This window comes from Centroberyx affinis, unplaced genomic scaffold (assembly GCF_046629955.1).
Source record: "Centroberyx affinis isolate AG114_WGS23_722 - 3 ecotype Tasmania unplaced genomic scaffold, CSIRO-AGI_Caff_v1 ptg000993l_1, whole genome shotgun sequence".
Taxonomy (NCBI): Eukaryota; Metazoa; Chordata; class Actinopteri; order Beryciformes; family Berycidae; genus Centroberyx; species Centroberyx affinis.
The window spans coordinates 301,040-325,656 of NW_027279558.1; the positions used below are offsets into that span (position 1 = coordinate 301,040).

Here is a 24,617-nt window from a genome sequence, read left to right on the forward strand (position 1 = left end):
TTACTGTTTTATGCCTACATGTCAAAGAAGCATTTCCATCACATTTTCTGTTCTGTTCTGTTCTGTTCTGCTCTGTTCATATTAAAACCTTGCCCTATCAGTAGAATTCAGAGTAAGAGCAGGTTGTAATATTTCTGTCCAGTATTATTCAAACTCGGTGTGTGTGTGTGTGTGTGTGTGTGTGTGTGTGTGTGTGTGTGTGTGTGTGTGTGTGTGTGTGTGTGTGTGTGTGTGTGTGTGTGTGTGTGTGTGTGTTTCAGGATAACCAGCATCTGCTGCTGAACACATTCGCCGCTCTGGACAGAGACTCCATGCTGACCTCTCACCCCGTGTCCCAACCCGTGTCCCTCCCTGTCCGCGACTCCACACAGATCAGACACACGTTTGATGTGGTCTCCCACAACAAGGTTTCGCACTAACATTTACTAACACACAGGATATGATGTAACTGCACCTGGGAGAGACAGAGCTTGGACGCTCTAACAAAATTCTTGGAGGTTAGAGGAAAAAGGGTGAGAGTAGGCAAGTTGTCAAGTAGGCATTTCCCATTTGAATATGTACATTGCCCCCAGAACAACAGGCTGTGTTAAAAACAATTGATTACATTATTGAGTAAAAAAAATACCCAATCATTTCTAAACTAAACCATTGGTCTCAACAACAACAGATTAATGAGCAGTTCAGAAGCTGATTTGTGCTACAGCAGTCTTATGCCCTATATCTCTATTTGTTAAGTTTTTCATGATCAATAATCAACTGTAAGAATAATCCCATGCAGGCTAAATGACTTAAAAAACAGTGTTGCAGCCAAGGCTTAAACAAACATTATTCCTGTGGAATAGGTCACAACTTTAGACTTGTTAACATAAACAAGTCTCTGTTAAAGCAACACCCAGGACTAATATGGGTGCACACAGGTATGGATTGATACACATTGCCTGCTGAAGGGTGGTGCTTACCGATGGAAGCAAACAAAGTCAGTGAAAGGAAACTCTGATTTGGGATTGGGCTGTTAATCAGTGTCTGCAAAAACCAAGTCACATTAATAGCTTTTTCAAATCTAAGTGGGCAAACATAAAAGTGAAAGCAAATAAGCACATAAAAAATACCATTGGGGTTTAATTACGTCTTATCAAGACTCCACCACTTACAACCAGGCCGGCACTGGAAATGAGAATTTGCTGTTGACTAATTGGCCTGACTGGTTAAATGAATGTTAAATTAAATGAAATAAACCCGTCTTTTGATGTCTTCGGTACTGAGGTACTGCTTTGTAGTCTCCAGTGTTTTTAAAGATTAACTAACAGCAGGAAGAGAAGAAGAGTCCTCCTCCCTCTGTTTCAGGGTGCTGCTGTCATTTTCATGCTGCACTCCTACCTGTCAGACTCTGTGTTTATGGGTGGGATCCGCCACTATCTGAGTGAGCACCGCTACGACAGCGCCAAGCCTGATGATCTGTGGAGAGCCATGACCGAGGTACTGTCTGCCTGTCCCGCTTTAAATGTCTGAGCCCTGCTGTGACTACCTTTTTCCCTCCGTAATCCTCACCTTAAATCCTTACCCATGTAAGCATTTCTCTAAATATATCACTGTCAAATTGTGCTATTAGTGTTATATTCTGTATCCCCTCTGAGCTGCAGTCGAAAAGCAGGTTTTCCCCTCCCCGCGGTTTTTGATGCACAATTTACTAACAAGAAAACCTACACGGAGGGATTTTTGGTGGGGAATTGAGCCTGAGAAATTACCAATTGATAGAACAAAGCAGGGTCACTGGGGCTGCTGCCTGAAACAGAGAGAGTCTGTTTTTGTGCTTGCATCAGGATATGTAATTACAACTTATTTCGCCAAATTGCACTAATGAGAAAGTTCTACACGCATTTTCTCTAACAATTAGTGGATAAATGCCAAAATTGACCCCAGGATCCGTACTCTACTGAGCCTCAGACACAGTGGTTCATTCATTTAGCTGCTGTGTCCATATAATATGATATATAAATATGCAAATAAGAGCCGTTCATGTTTTAACTCCTACTGGAACTGATCCTGAAACAGGCCCAGGAGTGAACCTGGGACATGACAGAATACTGAGATTAAATCTCACTTTATTGATGCCCAGCACCCCTGCTGTGCCACAGCCCAGCTGCCAACAGGAATAACAGGCCTCTCTCCCTCACAGACTGCCCAGAGGAGTAACATGACCATAGGTGTGAAAAGCCTGATGGACACATGGATAACACAGACGGGGTATCCAGTGGTGACAGTGACTGTCCAGGAGACTCACATCCACCTGCAACAGAATCTATTCACCATCTCGCCTCAGAATGACACAGGGTAATTAAAACAAAAAGAAACCTGCACAATCCCCTTGTAGCATTCTCTCACTTTCTCTGTCTCTCTCCCTCTCTCTCTCTCTCTCTCCCTCTCTCCCTCTGTCTCTCTCTTTCTCTCTCTCTCTCTCCCTCTCTCTCTCTCTCTCTCCCACTTTCCCTCTGTCTCTCTCTCTCTGAGGCTCGCTGAATCCCAATGTCTGTTCTCTCTCTGTTGACGTTAGCACCGTGTGGCAGATCCCATTTACTTTCTACACCAGTAGCTCATCTGCTGTCATCAGCCATTTGATGAAGAGCAAAGAAGGTAATTTGGTATTCATTATTAACAAATCACTGTGCTGTGAAAAGTGTCTTTTGTTTGCTCCAGCCTTGAAAACAATTACAGTCAGCTTGCATTTCGGTCCTGTGATTGCATTGCATATTTCATGGCAACGGTTCGTTGATGGTGAAATTGAAAAACAGATTTGCTTTTCATTGTCAGTGAAAGGAACTGCAAGATATTCTATATCAATCTGACCCAACTTCCCATGTCACACACCACCTCACCACTCTTCAAAACTAGGTGTACACATACAATTTAAATCCTCGTCGGATGATGATATTAACTCATTTTGTAATCACTTGAAATCTCTCCGCATTATATGGAAAATATACCCAGAAACAGAATTCATATGGTATTCCTATGATTTTGTTCACATCAGTTCAGAAAGGGAGACCACACACATATTACCCAGGGGGATTTTACTTTATTTATTTGTGGTGTTTAGTCTAGGTCTTGTCTGCACTATATGTGAGGTTTAATTTTGCCCTGTGTGTGTCAATCCTGTATTGAACTGTCAAAGTCCTTGTGTGTGTCCTTTATACTTGGCAAATTAAAGTGATTATGATTCTGATATGGGAATATTTTCTCATTCATAGCTGCTAGCGCAATGATGAAATGGAGCTCAGTTTGATGTAAAAGCTCAAATATACCCAATGACTCCAAAGTCAGTCTGATTCATCACAGACTGAGCAGCTCAGCAGGATTCTCTGGTTTCTCCTTTTGGGAGAAAAGTTCACAACTATTACATGAATTCCCCCGGATCACACCAGAATCACATATTCAGTTTTAGGGTTGTATTTTCCCCCTTAATGAATATAGAGAATATAGTCATCCAGCCTCTCTCTGACCCATCAGAGGTGATCGAGCTCCCAGAGGATGCGACGTGGATCAAAGCCAACGTGAACTCCACTGGATTCTACCGGGTGTCCTATGACAGCCGCACGCTGCGACTGCTGCACTCACAGCTGCAGGGGAGCCAGCCGGCCCTCGGCCCGGCTGACAGGGCCGGACTGGTCGATGACGCTTTTCATCTGGCCAGGTACACAGACACACACACACACACACACACACACAGGCACTCACACACACAAGCACGCAGAGACTTTCACGCATGCAGGCACACAGCCACACATGTACACACACATTTTTACATTTAAGGCATTTACAGTGAGTGCAAATATAGAACAAGCAACCAGTGGTAAGGAGTTAGATAGGTGCAAGACTAAAAAAAAAAGAGCAGTAGTAGATTTCTTTTCACATACACACATGACCGCAAAACATGGAACCAATGTGAAGATATCCTATAGGTCTGTATAGGAATATGGCAGTTTGTCCTGATATGCGTGAGATGTGTAAGTAGAAAAATGTCTGAAATAATTGGCTTGAGAGTGGTTTGTAATGGTTTTGCTGCAGTTATATTAAACTCTCAGTGTTGATATAGAATTATATATTGGTGTGACATTAAATTCAAAATTGTATCATTCAATATCTACACACATTAAAATCATATTAATATTCAGCCAGACGGAGACATAATGCAGCAGGATGCCTGATACCTGGGCAGAATTAATGTAGCAGTTTTTAATTTATTTATTTTCTTTGTCCCAACATTATTTATAGTGGAGTTAAATAAATGGAATTACAGTATGAAGAGACAGTTGCCATGATAAGCCATTAGAGTATACCGGGTATACATCATGACTATCGACCAATTAGAGGGCTAGATCAGAGCTATCTATTTTTATAACATCCATTATTCACTGTGTAGTCATTATTGAAATGGTTGCTGCTGTGCAAGTGTTTAAAAGATTTATTCTGTCTTATGTCAACAGACAAGGATCATTAAAGTACTGTGATGCCTTCACCCTCAGCACGTTCATGATGAAAGAGGAGGAATACTTACCCATCACTGTATTTATCAACCACATGATGAACATGATTATCAAATTCTCCTTCAGAGGAGAACATTGCATCACTCGACTTCTCAAGGTAAAAGTATATTGTATGTCAGGCAAGTTGGTGAAGAACACATTACTATTTTTTTTTAAGATTATTTGTATGCATTTTGGCTTTATTAGATACTTCAAAGTAGGGAGATAGGCAGGAAAGATTGGAAGAGAATGGTGGGGGGGATAACTGAGCCACCGGGATTCCCTTAGGGACAAATTCCTGTTTACAGCAACAGTCTGGGGAGACAAAGGGTTAAATACTGTAGACTCACACCTTGGAGATCCTCCTGTACTGTTGGCTGCTGACTTTCTAATTCATGGGTACTGTGTCTAGACCTGATCCTCTGTCCTGTAAACTGATGTATCTTGGAGAGAACTGAATAGTTATAAAACCCCAGGCCTACTGAAGCCTAAACCCTACACTTTTCACAATTAAGTAGACTAGATCAGAAAGTGAGTAAGCAAGACGCCTGAAACTCTATTTTAGGACATCCATCCATCCAGGGATATATACTGAACCTTATTACTGATGCAGATTCAGTTTTACCAAGTCTCCCCAAGTGTAAAGTGGATATAGCGCTGATTGGGAATGGTGCTTGCCTTTAAATCAGTTCCCTTTATTGGTATTCTGCATGTCCCATCAGTCCCAGTCCTATTCTGGCCTTCTTTGACCCCTCTTTTCCTCTTCTCTTGTCTTTTCTTCTCTGAAACCTGAAGGGCATTTTGGGTAGACAAGCAGGCAAGCAGATGCATCATTGCCCATTTTCTCTTAAATCTGTACTTTGAAACGCCGGCCCATTCAATATTCAATAGTGTGATAATTCAGTAGTGTAATAACAAAGAGGAAGCCGTCCTCCTTTATACCGTCTTCTCCCTGGCAATAGCTCTGCTGCAACAACGCACTTTATCTAATACTCCCACATCTCAACAAATGCAGCAGATAAGGCATAAAGAGATAGGGCTTATGGTATGACTTTAATTAGATTAGCTGACTACTGCCTTTCTTTGCTTTCTGCATCTCTCATCACCACTCAGCTCTTCTTTGCTCCCCCTCCTGTAGGAGCAGCAGCGGGTTGTGCTAGGTAAACCAGAGCTGGTCTGCTGGGCCTTATGGTAGAAATTAAGTGAGATCTATCCAAAGCTCTAAGAACTCCATACTTATAGTGTAAAAAGGTTCATGGATAATAATGGATATGGTTTGACTTTTTGATTTGATTTTACACAACATTTTCTTGATTTTCTTCCTGATTCTGTATCTGCAGCTCATCAGTATTGAACAAAATGGGCGACTTAATTATGCTTCCTGTAATCTGAAAAGGGAACATACGAGTTCACTGGATTTCAGTAGGCAGACACGCAGCTTATTGGGTGAAAATAAGCAGATCAGCAGCTCACTGGCCAGCTGAACACTGCAAGATATCTGCAATACATGCTCCTCTTTATGTTTGAGGAACACAGTTATAACACAAGGCTCTACAACAGCAATTTTTGAGCAGGTTAAGTCTCTGTGATATTTCCTTCATTTCAACAGCATGCTCCACCTTTTTGCCTTCCTTTTCAAATATGTATTCTCTTTGCGTCCATGCAGGAGCACCTGTGGGCCATGTTGGGTAGGCAGGCCGGTGCACAGCGCTGGGAGGATGCCGGGTCTCTGCCAGCTCAGATACGGAGGGTGAAGCTGCTGGAGGTGGCGGTGCGAACAGGTCGTTCACCAGCCTCTGAACAGGAAGCCCTGCGTCTCTTCCACTTCTGGATGGCCAAAGATGGAGACTACCTGTAAGCTGGGCTGGACAACAGTTATTTTTACACAAGTACTATAGTTAAGTACAGTTTTAAGCAACCTTTTGTTGCTTGTACAATTATTGCTTGTACTAGTATTTCTATTTTCAAGGACTTAATACTTTCTGAAAACATAATTTCCTCTTCTGAATATCTAAATAGCTTTAAAATGGAAGCTGCCAGCTGCTGTACAGTCCTCCACCTGCCATTTATCCTGCATTAGTACTGCAGGTTTTTCTAAGCAATTCCTTTTGGAAATGGAGCAGCATGGCAGTGCTACATGTTGTGCTATAGTCAACACCACCTAGGTTGAGTCCAAGGCAAATCCAAGACCAAGTCCAGTTAAGTTTGAGTCAAAACCAGGTTCAAAGGGCGTCAAGTCAAGACTGAGACCAGAGCAAAACCCTACAACCCTAGCTATGCATTTAAATGCTGGGGTTCCACAATTTTACATCCCCAAACTTACTTGGTGGGCAGATGCTGCTAATCAAAACTCCTTTGAAGACTTTTAACACCTCATGCAATGAAATCACAGCTGAATTAATGATGATAAAAAAACAAATATGGCTGGGAGCTGTTTGAGTTGACTGTTGTGCATCACGGTGGCAGCGCTGGCCAAATACCTAATGACAGTAACAGTGTTTGAGGAAGTGTCAATGAAAAACAAAGCAGCAGTGATGAAGTGTGGTTATAGTCAAACAGATTTGATCACGACACTTTGCTTGCTTTAACTTACTGGGAGCATTGTGTGCTCTTGCTGAAATCAGTAGTCTGTTAATCTGCGTTCAAGATGACGTTGGAAAGGAGCCCAGAGCCCGTCAAGCTTGCCAGGATGAGTCATCAAAAGGCACCGATAGCACATCTACAGGAAACGTCATATTTCTGCTAGTCCTGATTCCAGTGGATTTTGTGGCCTGTGTTATGGTTATCCTGTATCATATCATATCATATCCTGAAATGAAGATCATTACTGTATTGGCTAATTTATACAAAGCAACCAGGATTATAGTACAGAGTCATGTACAGTCCATAGTCCATCAGCCTTGGAGCAGATTGGGAGTCAGCACCTTTCCCCTTTGACAGTGATGGTGGGATCTGTAGGTGAAATACTGGCCACCCTCACTAGCTCACAGCTAGACTATACTCTCCTTTAAGGTGCTGTGGTTCGAACTGGCAACCTGCTATTATTAGTCAGTCTCTACCTCCAGTGTAAGATGCCATTCAATTACACCTTTAAAGGTTTGAGTATCTTCTGTTGATGTACAACATCAAATAACTCAAAAAAGTCATTTTTTCACTTCAAGAGATCTTTACAACTCACATTAACCCATAGCCCTGGATACCGTGTGTGTGCTCATGTTTGGCTTAGCGAGGAGAATACAATAGTATAAACAAAATACAATCGTATAACATAACCAAATCAATCAAACCCAAATTTTTCTGCTGTACCTTTCCCTCAAATCTGATACCAGTATTCATCAGGAAGAACACCATTTTTTCCATCTTGGCGTATGCTTCCACCTGGTGGTGAATATGTCACAACAACATTATTATCACAGCCGTGATAATTATCTTTGTTTTATTAAATTTGGCAGACACCAGTGTTACAAGACACAAGGAGCAGAGAGAGAAAAATTTATCCTGCCCATGACTGACCAATGTTATGACTTCCATAAAGAGCATTTTACTGTTAATACAAGATGTATCCGTTTAGGGAATACTATTGAATAATACCTTAATAACTTTTATGTGTATGCCACTTTTCAAAATTGGGTGGCAAAGTGCTTTAAAGACAATAAAGCAACAATTAATAAAAGCCAATAAGATAAACAATAAAAATACCAGATATCAATTTCAAAAATCAGAAGAACACAGCAGGTAAATACAGCAAGAATAACATAGGTAAAAAAACAAATTATATAAAAGTCTGTCTGTAAGAAGCAACTTAAAAGAAAACATTGATTTTGGCAGTTCAGTTATGAAATGAGTCTGTAAATTGCCCATAGATTTGAATGCGAGAGTGTGATGGACTGGGGACTGGTCCAGGTCATCTCCCTGCCTTCTGCCCAGTGCATGCTGGGATACGCTCCAGCCCCCTAGTGACCCTGAAAAGGACTAAGCGGGTAGAGAAAATGAATGAAAGAATCTGTTCTTCTGTTTGCTCTGTATGAGTGCCATGTGTCAGTGATGTTGCATCTTGTGGTGACGCAGGCTGCCCTCCAGTCTGCGGGGCCTGATATTCCAGGTGGCCGTGATGAACGGAGGCCATGAAGAGTGGACATACCTGCTTCAGAAATACTGCCACTGCTCATCCAGTAAAGAGAAGGTCCTCATGCTAACAGGACTCTGTCACACCAAAGACCAAGCAAAGATACAATGGCAAGTACAGCTTTTATCAATATCTATATTTGTCAATATCTGGACTCTTAGACATGGGACAAAAACAATGGCATGGATAAAGACATTTCATTTGCAAGGCATTTCTTGGCTATATTTCAGTTCAGTGTCATTTTCATCAGGTTGTTGAACACATCTCTCGAGAACCAAGTAATCAAAGCCCAGGACTTTGCCCTTATTGTGGAGAAGCTGGCGGGTCAAGCCAGGAGCAATGCGATCGTGTGGAAATTCCTGCAGAACAATTGGGACAAGCTAGTAGCAAAGTAAGCATCACCTCCTAATTGTTTCTGGTTACTCTTTACATCATAAAAGCAATCAACCATTATCCAGGCCCAGGCTGGCTGTCTGGCAAACACCAGCTTCAGAGTGAACTGGTTTCTCACTTGCAGAGTGGGTTAAAATGGTAGTCTGGGTGAGGCATAAAAAGGCCCAATTATCTATCTTAATTTGGTGTCAGTTTTCTTAACCAAAGCATTTATCCTACTGGCTCTAAAATTAACACTGATAACAAGTTGCGTTGTGCTTTTATTTATAGGTTTCCCTTGGATTCATCCTGTTTATCTGGCATTGTGACAGCTACCACATCCCATTTCAGCTGTACAAAAAAATATGACGAGGTGATTTATGTTCAACTTCCTTAGACATAACCCATCATATCTACTCCATCTAAAGGTGTAGTTGTATAACTCAACTCTGGTGTGTGTGTGTGTGTGTGTGTGTGTGTGTGTGTGTGTGTCTAATTTGCACCCTAGGTTTATAACTTCTTTGTGACACAGAGGAGACTTGGGCACCTCTCCTTTGTCAGGAGCTCATTAGAGTTGATCCAGGTGAACATGCACTGGCTGAACAACAACACAGCCTCTATTCAAGCCTGGCTACAGAAAACCTACAAAAATGCCTTTAAAGCCTTTCCATTCTGCAAGAAAAAATACACTTACCACTTCAAATGGGGAGCGACTATTCATATCAGTGTGTAGGATTGTAGCTGTCAACCAGCTGTGAAGCTTTCATTCACTATATACCATCAGGAGACGTTTGTCAAAATCACTTGAATAGTTCTTAATCACTATAACAGTCATGGACTTTACCACCACATTGTCTGTGTTGTGTTTCTTGTTTTTGCCTCCCCTTTTTCTCATTATTAAAGTCAAATCTCTGAATCCAGCCCTTTATCCTCTTCAAAGTGCTAAGTAGAGATATCACGACAAATAAAACAATAATCACGCAAATTATATTTGATGGGATTGAACAGAGATCAAGATGTTTTGTTTGGCACACTCTCCTGTTTTGAACAACTGATTTATGTCACTCGCATGTTCGTAAAGAGGATGGAAAGATTTCAAGGAGTCAGACTTTAGCCAAGATACCGACATTTAAGTCACACTTCTTATGCTTATGCATACGCTTAGTTGCATCATTATTATTCACATGAAAGTACTGACGATGTGAAGATTTTCTTCATGTAAATAAACTGGATAGATTCAAGTATTGTTTGTTTGCTGAGAGCGCCGTATCCACAGCACAGTGCCAACTTATTTTCTTATGAAGCCTTTTATGCATTGCAGTGTGGAAACACATTGCATATGGTTGGAAAAAAATTTGTTTCATATTTTCTACAATCTCACTGGGAAGTGCTTATTTATTGGGCTGGGTTTTGTCCAAGTACTATTTTAACCTCATTAATTACGGTGTTAAGCTCTTTTTCTCATGATTAAGGTAGTTTTCATTACATGTAGCAGAATTTAAATACTGCAAAATGCTTCATGTTTTTAGTTATTAGCTAGGTTTGTTCTGAGGAGTTTAAAAAAGCCATTGAACCTGCTGATTAAACTGTAGCTTGTTGTATGGATGCCTGTTCACTGAAATGTTTACAGCTAGTCAAGATAGCTGCTCCAACACAAACATTATCCCGATGATGTAATTGCCTTTCAACCTTGCCAACTCAAATTCTGATGAAATCTGTGAACACAGCCTGACCCCAACTCTTCACATGCAGCATAACAGCCCATTAATAGAATTTATCTAACAGACATAGTCCGGATACCAGGACACACTGGAAAAACGGCTAATTAAAGTTTATTTCCTGATCATTCCTCCATCCCCATTGTCATGTTCAATTTCAGAAAACGAAATCTCGACAAATTGATATGACATGCAGAGGATTCTACAAGAGGTAACTGACATGTAGCATATGACAAAAATCAACAACTGTTTTCTCTACGCCAACACACAAAATAACTCAAGCAAGCATGAACTAAAAAGATATTTTATTTGGAACCAGCAGGGGACATTTTGATACAAAAATACACAATCGTTATGTAGATGCTTTGTGTTGAGAATTGTTCATACTTCATACTCCTGCTGCTTACACCACCGATGCTCCTCTGAATGAGACATGCAGGACCAGAGTGGAGAACCACTAACTTGCTCAGACTTTATTTCACCAGGTAAAATAACACAATTCCAATAAGCAACAAGCAATGTCATTTGCCATAGGGAAGAATGTAGGATCCTATATTCTTGAGTCTAGACAAAAATGAAAGATCCATTCTCATAAATATCAGGAAGAATGCTGAATGAGGGACGATCTTGAACACCGAGTCGGACTCATCTCCGACTGCAATGTTATTTCTTCTCAGGTGCTTTCCCCCCTTCATTCGCCTTTTTCTGCTTCTGTTGCATTATCTCTGCGTCCCTTGGGGGAAGGAAGAAAAAACAAAACATTCGAATGAGTCGGGAGATTTCGAGATAGAAAACAAACTTTGTTAAGATATACCCAACTATAGCACACACACACACACGCAGAGTGTTAACATGCATCTATATGGATAACCAATTCAAAAACTTGAAAATGCATATAATAAGTTATACTCCACACAAAATTGCTCAAGGAGTTGAGAATTAACCCTCAACCTGTTTTCCAGAGAAGTCACACAGGAAAATGAGCGTGGCACACCTCCACACTCGACAGTTATGGTGCCTCCTGGATTGACAAAGTTGCTAATGAAATATTCAGCAACATTACATGCAACCCTGGCTGATGGGACAAAAGGTACTTGAGAGTAATTAGTTATTCTGAATGCAACGCCTGATGCCACACAAAATAAAATCTATCATGCAGGGATATGTTTTTCGTACATGCATCTCCCTTTTTCATTCCAGTGGAAGATTATGGTTTTCCAGTCCCAACCTGCACCTCCCCAAGCTGTTCCTGATCACACACCTGAATTCCATAATAAGGGTTCACCGTAGGGCTGAACGATTTTGAAAAAATATCTAATTGCGATTATTTTGACTGATACTGCAATTGCGATATGATTTGCGATATTAGAGGGAATGATAATTTTTACATTATTCTCATTTTCATTGAAAAACGTATTAAAATGATTTTTGCGGGGATCTGTACCAAACAAAGATGTTTTCTTAAGTGTGTAGAATATGATGTGTAGGCCAGGACATCTCTGCAGCACGACAATATTTAATTTAAAATGGTATTTTGACACATTTCGCCTTTAACAAATATTGCGCCTCCTGCGATTTGAAAATTGCAGTAGGCCATATTGTGATTTCGATAAAATTTCGATTAATTGTTCAGCCCTAGTTCACCGATACCATTGTTTTTAGACCAAGTACAACTTTGAGTACTTGCCAATACAGAATACCGACACTTCACATTATGCAACCTCTTCAACAAGAAAATATTTCATAACCAGATCACTGCATAAGACATATTTTTTAAAACATTTTGGATTGATTGATTGATTATTTGTTGATATTTCGTTTTTTTAAAACAGTTGAAAAACGCGCGCCCCAGGCTCCAGCTCATTCCACCTATAGCGAATACTTTATGGCTGCAACTAACGATTATTTTCATTGTCGATTCATCTGTCGATTATTTTCTCGATTAATCGATTAGTTGTTTGGTCTATAAAATGTCAGAAAATGGTGAAAAATGTCGATCAGTGTTTCCCAAAGCCCACAACCCAAAGATATTCAGTTTACTGTCATAGAGGAGTAAAGAAACCAGAAAATATTCACATTTAAGAAGCTGGAATCAGAGAATTTTGACTTATTTTTCTTAAAAAATTACTCAAACCGATTAATCGATTATCAAAATAGTTGGCGATTAATTTAATAGTTGACAACTAATCGATTAATCGTTGCAGCTCTAGAATACTTAACCTGGTATCGGCCCCCATACCGATATCAGTGCCGCCCCATTTCGATCATTCTTCAACAGACAGATTTTCTCAAGCAAAACTAATTGTTAAAACATCAATGAAGCCAGGAGTGTGCCTGAATTGACTGTGATGTGGATATTTTGCACAGGACTAGTTACATCAGAGGACGTCTTCTACTTCATAAGTTGTGGCAAAAGTTAAAAGCTTTGGGATACAAAACACAATACGTTCAAATTTAACAAGAGGGACAGTGAGTTTACTGTCACATCACAAAAAGAATCTATGATAATCATAGGACAGGTGTTTGAGAATTCTTTTTGGCATGGAAAAAAACGTCTTGCTCTGTTAACACCTGCTTGACAGAAATCTCATTCTTGCCTTCCAATGTGACAAAACTGAAAAGTTGCTGAGCCTGGTGGTCTCCATCTATGAGAGAGGCCCATACTGACCTATGCGTGGCATGATGAGAGAAGTGTGAAATATTCCACTGAACCCTAGATTAACGGCACAATGAAATCTGAATGGGGATCTATGTATCCAATGTGTAGACCAAGTAGGGGGAATGAATTAACCCAGCCTAAACTGGCCCACCTTGCCTGTAACACACTAGGTGGAAAAAAAGAAAAGACTACTAGATCTGAATCTAGTCTTGCTCTTTTGATTTTTGGCTGTGATTTTACAGCTGAAAACATCCAATTGCACCACAGGGATCATTCAAGTTTCACTGCATCTCATTTCATGCTGATGCTGCCTACCTCTGTTTCCGGGCAGCAGCAGACAACCCATCCTCGTTCCTCTTCCCCTTGCCCATGTCAGTATGCTTTTTGGCATTCTTCTGACGAGCAAGCTCACGTTGGTTTCCTCCTGCAACGTAAGCAAGACATAAATTGTTATTGAACAAAAGGCACATTAATGAGCAACCCATCAAATATGTGAGCAGCAGTTACACCCTGAGAACACCTCCATTATAAAACAGTTGCCACACAAAGCAGCAAGCATAAGCAACACTGCAGGGATTTTCTTATTGTCTTGCAGAAAAGTAGCACAATGTACAGTGCTTAATTAGCATGGTGGACAGTAAGGGAAAAAAACAATAATCAAACAAAATAAATAAATCAGATTTTTAGACAAAAACAAAACAAGGTGACAAATCTGTCGGCAGCCGACGTGGCAGGGAGGCGCTGTGGAGCATCAAGCACAGAAGAAGAGGACAGAGGAACTGTACTGTACTGTACTGGAAGTACCGTTAAAATGTCACACCGGTCGAGTAAAGACATAAATGACGAGGGCAGAGGCTAATTTCTAATAACTGTAATTAGCGAACTTAACACCGTGTCAACCAGGAGTAACGTTAATATCCAATATACGTGTTATTTCTCTGTTATCAATGGCTTTCAGCAGGCCGAGGCTTTGAGTAACTGCTGGACAAGAGCGACCCAATGAACAATCAGTATTTACAAATGTTGCACGTTACTTCATCATCATGTGAGATGTTACAATATAGCTGAATTACATAAACTGTAGCTTGAATATACATTTCAGTTGTGGTCTGCTATTCGGCCCAAATAGCATGCAAAATACATGGCCCAAGAAAACAACACTGTTCGTCTCTATTCCATGAAATACGTCTATTTCAGCAAATAGACGGGGCCCACAGCGGCAGTCGCCATGTCTACGATGAGCAGAGATAACATGCAACCGAAATGATCACAACAGAAGTAAATAAATGCCTCACAGACAAAATATATGTTGATACCCACTGGTCATTTTTTGCAGTTGACGCTTCTTTCGCCCGAAATCCAAATAAGCTCACCCAAAGGGCTGCTTATCTCCTTCTCGTCGTGCCAGTCGCTGATTTTCCTTGAGCTTTGGTGCCTCAGTGGGGCTGACAAATAACCGCGAGATTTCGGTACGAGAATATTCCCCTGTTTTACCATGTGGCATCGCGCATGCGCTGGGTAGCTGAAGCATGTATTGTTGATTTTTTTTTTATATAAGTTTTAAACTTTAGACCACTGCTGTATCACCACCGTTAGGCCAGTGGATGAACCTCAAAAAGTCCTTTAATTTTGGAGATACCGGAGCTAGAATAAAACACAACAATGTTTTTTAGCATCCCTAGGGTCTCCCATAAATAAAACAGATTTTTGTATAAAAATATTTTACTGCAAAGATGATTAAAGTTGTCCACATTTTGATACACCCCACCAACAAAAAAGGTGCAAAACAAACCCAATCCGTATGGGACTGCTTGCAAAAAAACTAATGTAGATTTTAATCAGAAGGACAGAGAGCTCTCAAACTTACCATACTTGTAGTCAAGATGCATCTCCACGGACAAAACAAAGTAGGTGTGAATAGCTTGATGTATGTTGGATATATAGATTCATAAACATAGACTTAAAGTAGGCGAAGACAGAAAAAAAATGGGTTTTATGACAAATGTACTCATATACTTTTTAACATCTCTTCCATAATTTGTCATAGAAAGACAAATGAGGGCGTGTTGGATAGGTGTGATTGTAGACTACTGAATCTGGCAATACAACTTGTGTAATTGTAGCATGCATTGTCAGTGAAAACCATCAAAAAATGCCTGAGGTGTCCAATCGGTTGTCTGTGTGCCATTCATTTGTATGGGTTGAGAAGACAAAAATGCAACACATTTAGAATCATTGTTGCCATATGAACACATAATGTGATATAATGTCATCATGAACAAGATAAAACTGACTTAATATAAGCCTTTCATTATCTGGTATGGGTCAAGATAAATAGGCCTAAAACGTAAGGTATTGAAGAAAAAGTATAGGCCTAAAGTAAAATTGCTGATTTACTATGCTTTTAAATGCTGCGGACAGATATAGAGAAAAATGTATGAATAAAATAAAACTAAGTAGAAATTAAGTCTCCCATCTCCATAAAATAATACATAGAAATGTATATGAGTAGGCCTACATTTGTCATAAAACCCCATTTTTTTCTGTCTTCGCCTACTTTAAGTCGACACCAGGCACCTGCACCAGCAGACGGCCAACTAAAGATGCAAAAAATCAGAGACTGCAGTCACCATCAACCTTACGACTGGAGAACAGGTTTGAACCGTTACAATATCTGCATGAATTAGAAATTGAAAAAGAAGGCACTGCTGACCAGTTGCACAAGAGAGAACAAGGATGCATTATGGTGCGCACAGAGGGAGAAAGACCAAAAAAAGTTCACTCAGTCAAAGGACTAAACTGTGGCCCCCCATCGGATCAAGCGAGCGAGCCGTTCACTCTTATTGTGGGAGACTCCGCTATCAGAGACATTCGCGGTAAGATGTTGAAAACATGTTGTTTCCCAGGCGCAATGGTCAGTGACATCAATGATAAAATTCCCCAGATATTGTCTGATCATCCAAGAATAAATCAAATCATTGTTCATGTGGGGACAAATGATATACTCGCAGAGAGCAGTCAGAGCTGCTAAAGCAGGACTTCATGAAATTGTTTGACAGACTTGGCCAACTAAAGATTCAATCATTTATCAGTGGTCCCCTACCAACAGTGGACAGAGGAATCAACAAGTTCAGCAGAGTCCTCGCACTGAACTCATGGCTTTCCACATTGTGCAGTTCAAAAGGACTGAACTTTATTGATAATTTCAATCTGTTCTGGGGACGCAAAAACCTTTTCAAACCTGATGGCCTACATCCAAACAGATTTGGGGTGAAACTACTAATGGGGAATCTTCACTACTCCCTTCATCTCCCATCTGCCCCCTGCCCTAATGCGCTGCAGTCCCGATATCAGCAGTGCAAGGTCAACCACTCTGAGTTGCCTCCTGTCTATCCACAACAAACAGATCAGCAGCACTCTCGGAGCAAGGATATTCCATGTGACCTGCCAGAGCCGTTGGACAACAACTGTCGGCCTCAGTCTCTCCAGTCCTCCGGATCATCCTCCCCCCTTTCCCCCTGTTTTTTCCCTCTCCTTTCTCCCACCGGCACTCATCTAGGGTTCACCGACAAAATGGAAGAACTCGTTGATACTGGGATCAAACTCACCCCCCGACCCATTGCCCGCTCCTTCCTATGTAGCACCCTTCCACACTCAAAGCTGTGTCCCCCAGCTCCATCTCTCCCCCCAGCCAAGACACCAGCACATTAGCCTTCCCCCCACTTCCTCTTCCCCGGCGTTCATCCTCACCGGCTGCATCAAGGACTGTGTGTCAGGCCAACAGTGCTGATATCAACCCCAGAAAACATAACAACTGATATAGAGTGAGAGGAAGACTGATGACCAAAAAACTAAATGGTATAAGAAATCCAGGTCCAGGCACACAAATGTGTTGTTCCTCCCATAGTCCTAAAAACAAATTTGCATAATTGGGTGCAAAGCATGCACCCATAGCCGTCCCCTTTTCTTGTCTGTACAATTTGTCCTGGAATAGGAAGACATTGTTTTTAAGAGCCCACTGTGAGAGGACCCTGTTTTTGTACGTCCTGTATTGTATTTATTTTGTGATGCCCCTAGAGGCCAGAAAAAAATGTTGCATGTTTTCACCTGTGCACACCTGTGGTGACTGCAACTATAATTACTCTGTTTGTTTCTGTGTGTTACTACACCCTGAAGAAGGCGCAAGCCGACACGCGTTGGTGTATTTTTAATGATTCTAGCCCATTGAATTAAAGGCCTTTTACATTTTTCAAACCTCCTTGAGTGCCTGGACCTGGATTTCTTATGCCATTTTGTTTTTTGGTCATCAGTCTTCCTCTCTCTCTGAAGTATTCCCTTCCATGAGCACCGGTGGTTTGAGGGACACCAGTAGCGCTCCTGCCACTTTTCTCTATAACAACTGATATGTTCAGGGTCCCTGCTGCTGTAGAGATGGCACCCATGACTGCTCCCATATCAAGCCGGGACCCAGTGTTCTTGCTGGCCCCATTCCTGTTTCGACTAGGAACAGGCTAAATAAGATGTACTCAATTCACTCTGCAAACCTATCGAATTTGATATGTGTCCCTCATCACTCAAAATCGGGTTCAGGCCCTGTCAAAACTTCAAAATTAGCTTTACTAAATGTTAGGTCACTAACAAACAAATCATTTTTAATTAATGATCTTATTGTTAATTTTAGATGAAAATAGCAATGCTACACTTATTGAAGCATGTCCTCCAAATTACAACTTCTATCATTCAGTTAGACAGGGCAGACGAGGGGGTGGAATAGCTGCAATCTACAATCAGTTTAACTGTACAAAGGTTGACCTAGGAGAGTTTTCGTCTTTTGAATATCTGGCCTTTGTCCTCAAGGCTGAACCTCCAGTACTTATTTTAACACTCTATTGGCCACCTAGGCAACTACCATTTTTTCTCCCAAAATTCTCTGAATTGGCATCACTTATTATCACCAGATATGATAGAATAATTTTGAATGGTGATCTAAACATTCACATAAATAATATGTCTGATTCGAAGGCTATGGAATTCATCAACCTACAGTTTAGAACTAACTCAACATGTCACTGAGGCTACACACCAACATGGTAACACACTCGACCTGGTTGTGACGAAAGGGTTAATGATTGACAAGGTATCAGTGTCTAATGTCTCTGTTTCCGACCACTACTGTGTATTCTTTGATGCTAATTTGATTGTAACCAGGAACATGAAAGAAATTGTTGCTCAAAAGCGGTTCCTAGATGCAACAGCAGAACTTGAGTTCTCAGAGCTTGTAAGAGAATTGGACTCATGTCATCTAAACTGCTCAGTACATGAAATGGTTGATGCTTTCAATAACAATCTGAGTAATACACTGAACAAAGTGGCCCCACTGAAGGTCAAAAAGAGGTTAAGTGGCAAAATATCACCATGGATAAATAACTCTGTCCGTGAGCTCAAGAGAACATGTAGAGCGGCAGAAAGGAAGTGGAGAAAATCTGGACTTGAGGTCCATCGTAGCATTTATAAAGAATCCTTAACTGCATATAACAATGCTGTACGTGCTGCAAGAAAAGCCCATTTTTCAAAGATCATTACAGAGAGCGGAAGTGATCCTAGAATACTGTTTTCCACCATTGACCAACTGCTGAATCCTGCCCCTGTCTCTGACATTTTAAGCCAAGCCTCTGATGCTATCAGGGCTAGTATTGCTTCAGGTGCTGGTAATTTCAATAACCAACCTTGTAAAAGGCAAACATCCATGAGGGCATTTTCTAGTATTTCTGTTGCAGAACTTAATAAGATTGTAATAGAGAGTAAATCTTCCACCTGCTCTCTTGACCCTGTCCCCACTAAATTTTTTTAAGAGGATTTTCAATAGTGTTTCAAACTCTGCTCTGAAAATCACTAATACATCACTTGAGACTGGGGTTTTTCCTGATGCCTTTAAAACCGCTGTTGTGAAACCGCTATTGAAGAAATCACATTTGGACTGTGGGGTCCTAAGTAACTACAGGCCCATATCAAACCTTCCGTTTTTAAGTAAGGTACTTGAAAAAGTGGTTTCTAACCAAATTAACAACTTTTTAAATGAAAACAACATTCTGGAGAAGTTTCAGTCAGGTTTCAGAGCCAACCACAGCACAGAAACTGCTCTCACCAAAATAGTCAGTGATTTGAGACTTAGCACTAATGCCAACAGGGTCTCAGTTCTGGTTCTTTTGGACTTGAGTGCAGCATTTGACACCATCGACCACAATATTCTCATAGATCGTCTTGAGAACTGGGTTGGTCTCTCTGAATGTGTCCTAAACTGGTTCAGAACTTACATTACAGGGAGGACATTTTTCATCTGTCTTGGAGATCATGTATCAGAGAAACATGACCTAACTTCTGGTGTTGCACAAGGAAGCTGTCTTGGTCCCCTGCTTTTCTCACTATACATGCTTCCATTAGGTGATATTATCAGAGAACATAATGTCAATTTCCATAGCTATGCTGATGATACCCAACTATACATTTCTGTAGAGCCAAATCATGCAGATGCCTTAAGCTCCCTCACTACTTGTCTGTTGGCTATCAATGATTGGATGAACACAAATTTCTTAAAACTGAATGAAGATAAGACAGAAATACTTTTGGTCAGCCCCAAAGCCAAAAGAGAAGAACTCTCCACAAGACTTGGGAACCTGAATCCCTCGATCAAATCAGAAGTAACAAGCCTGGGTGTTATCTTAGATTCTGATCTAAGTTTTAATTCCCATATAAACAAGGTGACCAGAACAGCATTCTTTCATCTTAGAAATATTGCCAAGGTGCGGCCCTTCCTAACCCAGAAAGATGCTGAAAAGCTAACTCACGCGTTTGTTACAAGTAGACTGGACTACTGCAATGCCCTTTTTACCGGCCTCCCTAAAAAGTCTATTGAGAGGCTTCAGCTTATCCAAAACTCTGCAGCTAGACTTTTAACAAAAACAAGGAAGCGAGAGCATATCACTCCGGTTTTAGCTACATTGCACTGGCTCCCAGTGTCCTTTAGAATTGATTTTAAAGTTATTTTACTTGTATACAAAGCTCTTAATGGCTTAGGACCAGCCTACATTACAGAATCCCTACTGTTCTACATTCCATCAAGAGCCCTCAGGTCTTCTACTGCTGGTTTGTTAGAAGTACAAAACCCCACTCAAAAGAAGATTGAGGATGCAGCCTTTTTTAACTATGCTCCTAAACTGTGGAACACCCTGCAAAGAATATTAGAGAGGCGGGCTCTGTAAGCATTTTCAAACGACTGCTAAAAACGTATCTTTTCAGCTTAGCTTTTAAATAGCCTTCATTTTAACGGTTTCTGTTCAGGATCCCGGGCAAGTACAAATTTTCATTGGTCTTGTCCGGGTAATGCTTACTTGCACGAGTGAACACTATATGTGGGTGGGACAGAGCTTTACCCTGTGTGATTCTCATCCATCTGTGGATGGTGAGGTTTTTGACCAAGAGGAGAATCTACGATTCTCGTCTGCCTTGGGCATTGAGATCTGCCATAAATATCAGATCAAGAGTAGAATCAGGAAGGACAGGGGAAAAGAAATTTACAGAAAAACATGGGTTCACTCACAATGTGCATCTAAAAGTGGGAATATTTGTTGTGTTCTTTTATCTTTCTATTTTACTTGGTTTGATTCTTTTAATGCAGTGCATTTTGCTTGTTCTTTTATATGATTTTTATCTTTTTATCTGTCTTTTATCTGCCTTCTATTGATGTAAATCACTTTGAGCTGCATGTTGTGTATGAAAGGTTCTATACAAATAAAGGTTATTATTATTATTATTACACTCCTCAGAGTCAGGGATGTGGTGTGAATAATTGTTTAAATATTTCCCCAGTATTTCAATTGTCGTTGGACAGAGTGCTAGTATGATTCCCTGCTGAACCTCCATTTGCTCCCTTTAACTACCTACGAAACCAAACCCCTTCATTTTATCCCTGAAATGTTAATTTCGCCATTACATAAACTAAATTAATTATCCATTAAAAATAACATAGCTTTAAAACAGTAGGGTTAGTATCAGGGATTTATTCATGGGTTGATTCACAGAGACTCTAGTAATTAAGGGATTTTTCATGCCTTTTGTGCATGGTTTACAGGGTTATTAAGTGGAAATTAATGGAAAAGTCCCTGCATTTTTCATAAAATTACAGAAGTAAGCAGTCAAGAATAATGGGTGTTTAAGGAGGTTTCGATGGGATCTCCTCCATTAATAACTCCCTTCATGTATTTGAAGGGGATTTTGCATGAATGAAGGGGTGAATTCATGTAAATTCATGAAAATGTAAGGTTATTTTAAGGGACTACTGGTTCATAGAGACCTCTTTAATAATTCTGTGAGCATCTAAAGACCTTTCTTTTTTTTCTTTTTTTTTTAATATATCAGAGATGCCAAAACATATTTTTATGTTTAGCCCCGTGTGGCACAGATCTGAAACTTTTCAGGTTTAAAAAGATTGATTCATTTAAAGATTCTATGTCTATCAATACAACTGATTAATACAGTAAAGGAGACTGCGGCTGGCTGGGTACAGCGGTGATGTATGCTCAGTTGTAGAATACACTTATTGCTGTTTATAGTATTCTTTGGGTTTTTCAGTGTAACTTGAGTTTACAGGTTTATGGAGTCAATCCCCATTGCTTTCCAGTGGGGATTCCTGTTTAAGTCATCAACACCGTGACTGGAGCTATGTGCCAAGTTAACCTCCTTGATGTTCATGCATGGGAAGGCAGTTTTAGAAAGAAAGAAAGAAAGAAAGAAAGAAAGAATAATAAGTACAGGATAAAAAATAATAAAGAAATACCTGCACATACAGTGCATAGAGAAAAATACGTTTATTTATATAGCCCTTCATCACAAGCATGTCTCAAAAGGCTTCACAGAGAATGAGCTACCTAGATCTATCAACAATCAATCACAGAACAAAATTATGAAATACAGTACAACATCATAGAGCACAAGGAAACAGAACAAATCAAAGGACACAAAGTAGACTAAAACAGACTAAAAAGCATTTCGAAAAACATATGGTAAATAATAATAATAATAATAAAATAATATTAATGATAATAATAATAGACTCTAAATCTGTCCAGACAGATTAAGACTAAACAAGAAATGCAACAATTTCTCATTCAACATTAACCCTGACATATACATTCCCCTCAAGAATTAAGTCATGACAGTGAAAGCTACATAACTACATTATAAGAGTTTCTCAACTTTTTGCCAACTTTTTGACATTTTCCATCCTTATTATCTAGGCCAGAGCAGCACGGCCCAGCCAACATGCAGAGGAGGCCTGTCAAACTCTGGAGCCCACCGAGTCCGAGGCCTTGATTAAAGGACAAGGAGTCTGTAAAGGCAGACAGCTCACTAAAGACCCCAGGAACCTGGCAACCTGGCTCTGTCCCAGACCATCTTGTCACCTCCTCCTCCTCCTCCTCCTCCTCCTCCTCCTCTCTCTCCAGACTCCCTCAATAAAATCAGTGACACCAGTAACTACAGTAATGATGCCATGGTACATAATGCCTCTTTTTTCATTTATTCCTCCTAAGATGCCCACTTTACGCACGCACGCAGGCGCACGCGCACACACACACACACACACACACACACACACACACACACACAGACTGTGCTGTACAAAACACAGCTCAACACAGTAACTTCCATCAAAACTTTGGTTGAATCACTTCTTTAACTGTCTGCAAAAGTCTAAGAAGCAGCCAGCAGGTGGCAGTCTATGTCAAACTGAATTTACTGTAATCATGAAAGCGCCTGGATTGGGTTACATGGTTGATGCTGACCGGTTCAAAAGTATAAACGCTGTTTGCAGGGCAGGGTAAAAGCTAGATAGGTACAAGAGATAGAGAGAGAGCAAGAGAAAAAGATAGATAGATAGATAGAGAGATAGATAGATAGATAGATTCTATAAAATTAAAAATGGAACTTCTTAGGTAATAGTATTTGGGAGTTTCATTAGTATTTTAGCTTAAAAACCACATGTTTTCCTTGTAGTTGATGTGCAAGGATGATTTTATTGACTCTCTGGTAATGAAATAGGCTTCATGACTGAGTCATGTCTAAAAGCTCTGCTTGAATCCAGACATAGTAAGGCTTTGCAACTATGAATAGTATATGAAAACTTTCCATAAGAAGCTGCAAAACACTCGCATGTACCTAATGTGCTGTAGGTCTTGATTCAATCAGGCATCCACCAAATAGAACAACAGAAGAAATGAGCGACTTTGTTTCTTTTTCAAGGGAACTTCCTGATTGGCTGCTATATGTGATTAGATGATATGCGGAGTTTGGTTCCAAAATCAGATATCCTCCCTTTGAAACATGGTTGATACCCCAAAATTAAAACAAATTATACTACTTTTTAAAGGAGAGTAGATATGTTAAGTCCTTGGCTGACAAAATGATAACAGTTATACAGTCTGGACCCTCTGTGTTTTAGAGATACTGAATGATGAACTTGATTTTGTGATTGATATATTTTTTTCCAGAATGGATATATAGCATTTTGGAATAGAACCCCTAATATTTTTTCATAGAGAGGGACGTGAGCTGTAGTGGAGGCCAAATACAGGGCTAGGCCTCTTGCTGAAAGAGCAATACTGTATTTTAAGGATATAATTACTGTTTGAATACAATGAGCCATCAAACTACTGCTGTGATTGTCTAGCCAAGGGTCTATTTGGGCGAGGAAGACTAAGGCCTTCTTTGAATTTAATTGCATACTGTAAGTTGCTTGTGGTTTGCAGGCCTCTGCACATTATTTCTTGGTGGATGCTGGTCTAAAAACATATAATGGGTAAATGTAGAGCCCAAACACTTAACTGTTCCAGCACACCCATTTTTCTTGATAATGTTTCTGGTCCAAGGTTTGAGGTCAAAATCATGTGCAGGCTCCCACAAACATAATAAGAAATCAGCTAGTGATGTCCTTGAGACAGGTGGTCATACATCTCTGGCTTGAATATACTATAAATACAATTTACAATTTACAATTTCACATTTGGCAGACGCTTTTATCCAAAGCGGCTTACACATGAGATTTTCATACAACACAAGCAAGGTTCTAGTTAGGAGAGAACAACGAGAGTAAGTGCTATAGAGCTAAGTTCTGGTCCAACAGGACATAGGTGCTACAAGGCAGTGCTACAAGGCAGTGCTATGAGGCA

General features: G+C 40.3%; 2 protein-coding genes and 1 long non-coding RNA gene across 3 annotated transcripts; 2 read left to right on the forward strand and 1 right to left on the reverse strand.

Moving 5' to 3' along the window:
- The first annotated feature begins 311 nt into the window (after positions 1–311).
- LOC139646570 (endoplasmic reticulum aminopeptidase 1-like) lies at positions 312–8,904 on the forward strand. The gene is made up of 9 exons (XM_071522474.1): positions 312–407; positions 1,345–1,476; positions 2,177–2,331; positions 2,552–2,631; positions 3,505–3,688; positions 4,482–4,638; positions 6,187–6,374; positions 8,589–8,756; positions 8,877–8,904. The coding sequence occupies exons 1-9, from the start codon at positions 312–314 to the stop codon at positions 8,902–8,904; spliced, it is 1,188 nt and encodes a 395-aa protein (XP_071378575.1).
- Positions 8,905–8,919: 15 nt separating this feature from the next.
- LOC139646551 (uncharacterized) lies at positions 8,920–10,215 on the forward strand. Its single transcript, XR_011695312.1, has 3 exons — positions 8,920–9,037; positions 9,310–9,391; positions 9,527–10,215. It is a non-coding gene; the product is annotated as an uncharacterized lncRNA (long non-coding RNA).
- Positions 10,216–11,024: 809 nt separating this feature from the next.
- LOC139646567 (small EDRK-rich factor 2-like) lies at positions 11,025–14,849 on the reverse strand. The gene is made up of 3 exons (XM_071522468.1): positions 14,716–14,849; positions 13,711–13,819; positions 11,025–11,469 (listed from the first exon to the last, which is right to left on the reverse strand). The coding sequence occupies exons 1-3, from the start codon at positions 14,720–14,722 to the stop codon at positions 11,400–11,402; spliced, it is 186 nt and encodes a 61-aa protein (XP_071378569.1). The 5' UTR covers positions 14,723–14,849; the 3' UTR covers positions 11,025–11,399.
- Positions 14,850–24,617: the final 9,768 nt, after the last annotated feature.